The sequence below is a fragment of the Lactuca sativa genome, chromosome 3, assembly GCF_002870075.4.
Source record: "Lactuca sativa cultivar Salinas chromosome 3, Lsat_Salinas_v11, whole genome shotgun sequence".
NCBI classification, from domain to species: Eukaryota; Viridiplantae; Streptophyta; class Magnoliopsida; order Asterales; family Asteraceae; genus Lactuca; species Lactuca sativa.
In genome coordinates, this window is record NC_056625.2 from 58,059,237 (window position 1) to 58,065,807 (window position 6,571).

Here is a 6,571-nt window from a genome sequence, read left to right on the forward strand (position 1 = left end):
AAACCAACGTCTTAATTGATGAAGGGGATGTGGTATCTTACTTGATGAGGTGGACTTATGATTTAATGACATGGCTTTTTAGCCTATGTTGACTAGACTCTTAGTAGGTAGTAAGTCAAGGATTTCAAAAATAGTGACCTTTTAAAACACTACTAGAAAACTAAGTAATTAACTACAGCAAAATTGGTAGGAAATCTGTAGGAAAAAGGTGTTACCTACAGATTTCCTACAAAAAACGGGTTGTAGGGAAAACCCTCGTGGGTAATTTTTTCCTACAAATTAGCTACAAACCTTCCTACGCATTTCCTACGGAGTATTCTGTTACAAATTTTACTACGGAATACCTACGGAACACGTTAACTACGGAGTACCTACAGATTACCTACGGGCTATTTACCTACGAAACACCTACAAAATACATACGAATTATTTTTCTACAGAATACCTACAAACTGGTTTTCCTACAAAATACCTACCAACTACTTTTCCTACAGATTACCTACCAACATCTTTTCCTACGGAATACCTACCAACTGCTTTTGCTACAGATTAACTACAGTCTTTATTGGATTTTATTTCCTACAGAATACCTACAAAATATGTATTTCCCACAAATTTTCTATGATTTTTTTACCACTTTTTATTGTTATATTAAATTTATAATTTCTACATAATATTTATTTCCTACAATTTAGTCAAAAATCTATTGCTATATTAAATTTATAAGTTAAAAAATATCCAAATTTTATGCTAAAAAAACCAAATAAATAATTAAAATAATAGTCAAATACCATTACATTCATTACCATTAAAATAGTCATTAGCATACCATTTATACATTCAAATACTTAAAATACCATTACAATACAATGACAAAAGCTAAGAACCGGTCAATAACATAACATTTATTTAGTGTTCTAAAACAAAAACTAAGAAATACTTTGTCGATAACCGGACGAATTGATTTGTTTCATAAAGGCCGCCAATTGTCGTTGCACTTGCAATCACATTTCATTTCACATTTGTTACATTTGCGAATCCATTTGACTTTGCTTTTCATCAATGGCTTGTTGCATGTTTGACACTTTTTGTCGCAACTCATTAACCTAAAAATAGCAAGACAAACACATAAAGTTAGTAAATGTAATTCAACTTTAAACCATGATAGCAATGTACTTTACTTTTAATATGCATAATAATAACATACTATATTTTTACCCATTATACCATTATACTTTACATCCTAGTGAATCTCTTTGCATACATTCATTCTCTAGTGAATCTCTTTGCATACATTCATTCTTTATTTGATGTCGTTTCAATCTATATGCAACATTTAACCTATCATTCTAATTAATTAAACCTTCACTACAAATAAAATTACCTTTAGTGGCATATTACTTATTGTGCCATTGTATTGTGCTTTTAGTGGCACTTATTTTTTTTTGTTCCTCTACATCTTGAAAATTTTGTTGCTGCTTCAAATTTTTCTGTGGCGCTCATCTTAAATCGTTTTAAGTTTTAACTTGTCGAAATTCAACATATTCTCCCATAAAACAGATTGTCATTTTGTGTAAATATGTTCTCTATGGTTTATAATATTATCTAAAATTTCAAAACATGAAATCCAAATGGGAAAGCTATAGTGTAAATATGTCCTTTGGCTGTCTAAAATAACATCAAATGTAGAAGAAATAAAATCTAATACAATAAAAGAAAGAAAGCACATAAAGTTGCTCTGTTAGAAGAGCTACATAAAACCAAAGGATGAACAGTTTAGCATATACACAATATGCAACCAAAATTTAAGATATATACAACCACAAACAATTTATTTAACTTAGAATGTACCAAAAGCAAGATTTAGAGATAATGCCATACGTAAACTACAGTTCTGAAAAATTGGAGTCTTGTACAAGTGTGAGCAAACTGAAATCGAAATACATACCTGAAGGTGTCGACGATGAGGGTGTAGGACAGCGACGGTGGTGGTGGTTCGGGACAACGCTGGTGGTGGTGTGCGACAGCGACGGTTGGAGGGCAAACTTGCAACTGATGGTAATGGGATATCGGAGACAGAGCTCGGTACAATATCTAACCGTGGTAGATGAGATATGAAGAAATCGGAGATGACGGCGGCCACAAGGCTTTCCAACAAGGCGGAGGTTTAATTGTTGGCGGTGGCGGATGTCGGAGACGGTGACTGTGGTAGTGGGATATCGGAGACGGATATCAGAGATGGAGCTCAATCGTTGGCGGTAGCGGCAAAAAGGCATTCAAACAAAGCGGATGTTCAATCAATCGGTGGCTGCAAGTTGGACCGGTGGTAGATGTATATGTGATGGCGATGGCAGAGGAAGATGAAGGAGAAGGAGGGGCGACGTGTGAGAGATCAGGAAACTAAGATAAAGGGGGATTAACCTAAAAAATTTCATTGAAGCGGGATATTTAATTTTTTCGTTCGGTTGGTATTCCGTAGGAGATTTCCTACGGATTTCCTACTGAATTTAATAAAATACTTTTTATTTATTTGTGTCCTTAATGGTAAATTAAATAAGATTTAAAAAAAAAAAAAAAAAAAAAACAAACAATACAACTCTAATTAACTAAAGCATCGTCTTTTAACTTCTTTTCTTTTCATTTTATGTATTATTATTATTATTATTATTATTATTATTATTATTATTATTATTATTATTATTATTATTATTATTATTATTATTATTATTATTATTATCAGGTCAACTTGTAAACATTTTTTTATATATATCAAAATTTTAAACCAATGCATTATAATTAAATATGATTCGAAAATATCTATATCCTGTTTTTTTAAGATACTTAATACAATGTACAAATATTATAATTTTTTATTAAATTATATATTTCACCTTTTTTATTCATTAAAAAATATAATTTTAATCAATTAACTTTTTGAATAGATATGTGCACTCATATAAAAAAAGAATAATAAAGTTGTAAATCAGTAATGGATTCCAACGATGCATACATTTGTATGTAAGTTTATCTTATGTATAAGTTGGTGAAAATAAATAAATCAAAGTATAATGATGTTGTGAAAAAAATGAAATTGAAAAAAAAAATTCCCTTAAAAGTAGAAAATAAAAAAACCCGTAGTTAATCCGTAGGCAAATACCTACGGATTAGCTACGGATAAAGGTAATCCGTAGATATTTACCTACGGATTACCTACGAGTTTTTTTTTATTTTCTATTTTTTAAGCGTATAATGGCGTTTTTCTCATTTCATTTTTTTCACAAATCATTATACTTTGATTGCTTTCTTTTCACAAAGTTATACATCATATAAACGTATCTAGAAGAATGTGCATCATTACAACTCACTACTATATATGATACAAAAATCTATTTATCTTTGTTATAGAGAAACAATTAACCTTATTAAACAAACACGTAATATACTAAACATAATACATACATATGGTTTGTATGTAAATATGTGTATTTATTTGTATTTGTGTATAAAAATAATTGTCATTTATAATATATAAAAAAAGAATAATAAAGTTGTGAATCAGTAATGGGTTCCAACGATACATACATTTGTATGTAAGTTTACGTTATATATAAGTTGGTGAAAACAAATAAATCGAAGTATAATTATGTTGTGAAAAAAAATGAAATTGAAAAAACAATATTTTCCCTTAAAAAATAGAAAATAAAAAAAAAACTCGTAGATAATCCGTAGGCAAATAGCTACGGATTAGCTACGGATAAAGGTAATCCGTAGTTTTTTACCTACAGATTACCTACGAGTTTTTTTTTTATTTTCTATTTTTTAAGGGTATAATGTCGTTTTTTTAATTTCATTTTTTTTTCACAAATCATTATACTTTGATTGCTTTGTTTTCACAAAGTTATACATCATATAAACGTATGTAGAAGGATATGCATCATTACAACTCACTACTATATATGATACAAAAAGCTATTTATCTTTGTTATAGAACAACAATTAACCTTATTAAACAAATATGTAATATGCTAAACATAATACATACATATGGTTTGTATGTAAATATGTGTATTTATTTGTATTTGTGTATAAAAATAATTTTCATTTATAATATATAAAAAAAGAATAATAAAGTTGTGAATTAGTAATGGGTTCCAACGATGCATACCTTTGTATGTAAGTTTACGTTATGTATAAGTTGGTGAAAACAAATAAATCAAGGTATAATTATGTTGTGAAAAAAAATGAAATTGAAAAAACAATATTACACCCTTAAAAAATAGAAAATAAAAAAAAACCGTAGGTAATCCGTAGGCAAATACCTACGGATTTGCTACGGATAAAGGTAATCCGTAGATATTTACCTACGGATTACCGACGGGGTTTTTTTATTTTCTATTTTTTAAGGGTGTAATGTCGTTTTTTTAATTTCATTTTTTTTCACAAATCATTATACTTTGATTGCTTTGTTTTCACAAAGTTATACATCATATAAACGTATGTAGAAGGATATGCATCATTACAACTCACTACTATATATGATACAAAAAACTATTTATCTTTGTTATAGAGCAACAATTAACCTTATTAAACAAATACATAATATGCTAAACATAATACATACATATGGTTTGTATGTAAATATGTGTATTTATTTGTATTTGTGTATAAAAATAATTTTCATTTATACTATATAAAAAAAGATTAATAAAGTTGTAAATCAGTAATGGGTTCCAACGATGCATACTTTTGTATATAAGTTTATGTTATGTATAAGTTGGTGAAAACAAATAAATCAAAGTATAATGATGTTGTGAAAAAAAAATGAAATTGAAAAAACAATATTTTCCCGTAAAAAATAGAAAATAAAAAAAAAAACCCGTAGGTAATCCGTAGGCAAATACCTACGGATTAGCTACGGATAAAGGTAATCCGTAGGTATTTACCTATGGATTACCTACGGGTTTTTTTTTATTTTCTATTTTTTAAGGGTATAATGTCGTTTTTTTAATTTCATTTTTTTTCACAAATCATTATTCTTTGATTGCTTTGTTTTCACAAAGTTATACATCATATAAACGTATGTAGAAGGATATGCATCATTACAACTCACTACTATATATGATACAAAAAGCTATTTATCTTTGTTATAGAGCAACAATTAACCTTATTAAACAAATATGTAATATGCTAAACATAATACATACATATGGTTTGTATGTAAATATGTGTATTTATTTGTATTTGTGTATAAAAATAATTTTCATTTATAATATATAAAAAAAAGAATAATAAAGTTGTGAATTAGTAATTGGTTCCAACGATGCATACCTTTGTATGTAAGTTTACGTTATGTATAAGTTGGTGAAAAACAAATAAATCAAGGTATAATTATGTTGTGAAAAAAAATGAAATTGAAAAAACAATATTACACCCTTAAAAAATAGAAAATAAAAAAAAACCGTAGGTAATCCGTAGGCAAATACCTACGGATTAGCTACGATTAAAGGTAATCCGTAGATATTTACCTACGGATTACCGACGGGGTTTTTTTATTTTCTATTTTTTAAGGGTGTAATGTCGTTTTTTTAATTTCATTTTTTTTCACAAATCATTATACTTTGATTGCTTTGTTTTCACAAAGTTATACATCATATAAACGTATGTAGAAGGATATGCATCATTACAACTCACTACTATATATGATACAAAAAGCTATTTATCTTTGTTATAGAGCAACAATTAACCTTATTAAACAAATACATAATATGCTAAACATAATACATACATATGGTTTGTATGTAAATATGTGTATTTATTTGTATTTGTGTATAAAAATAATTTTCATTTATACTATATAAAAAAAGATTAATAAAGTTGTGAATCAGTAATGGGTTCCAACGATGCATACTTTTGTATGTAAGTTTATGTTATGTATAAGTTGGTGAAAAAACAAATAAATCAAAGTATAATGATGTTGTGAAAAAAAAATGAAATTGAAAAAACAATATTTTCCCGTAAAAAATAGAAAATAAAAAAAAACCGGTAGGTAATCCGTAGGCAAATACCTACGGATTAGCTACGGGTTTTTTTTTTATTTTCTATTTTTTAAGGGTATAATGTCGTTTTTTTAATTTCATTTTTTTTCACAAATCATTATACTTTGATTGCTTTGTTTTCACAAAGTTATACATCATATAAACGTATGTAGAAGGATATGCATCATTACAACTGACTACTATATATGATACAAAAAGCTATTTATCTTTGTTATAGAGCAACAATTAACCTTATTAAACAAATATGTAATATGCTAAACATAATACATACATATGGTTTGTATGTAAATATGTGTATTTATTTGTATTTGTGTATAAAAATAATTTTCATTTATAATATATAAAAAAAGAATAATAAAGTTGTGAATTAGTAATGGGTTCCAACGATGCATACCTTTGTATGTAAGTTTACGTTATGTATAAGTTAGTGAAAACAAATAAATCAAGGTATAATTATGTTGTGAAAAAAAATGAAATTGAAAAAACAATATTACACCCTTAAAAAATAGAAAATA

The 6,571-nt window shown here is 27.3% G+C and overlaps 1 protein-coding gene across 1 annotated transcript; it reads right to left on the bottom strand.

The window, feature by feature from the left end:
- Positions 1-768: 768 nt before the first annotated feature.
- On the bottom strand, positions 769-2,554 carry LOC111890068 (uncharacterized). The gene is made up of 2 exons (XM_023886226.3): positions 1,949-2,554; positions 769-1,106 (listed from the first exon to the last, which is right to left on the bottom strand). The coding sequence occupies exons 1-2, from the start codon at positions 2,274-2,276 to the stop codon at positions 1,102-1,104; spliced, it is 333 nt and encodes a 110-aa protein (XP_023741994.1). The 5' UTR covers positions 2,277-2,554; the 3' UTR covers positions 769-1,101.
- Between the last annotated feature and the right edge of the window lie 4,017 nt (positions 2,555-6,571).

What these genes read in the sequence shown, in the direction of transcription:
- LOC111890068 (XM_023886226.3), bottom strand. Translation starts at nt 2,276, where the DNA reads ATGCCTTTTTGCCGCTACCGCCAACGATTGAGCTCCATCTCTGATATC.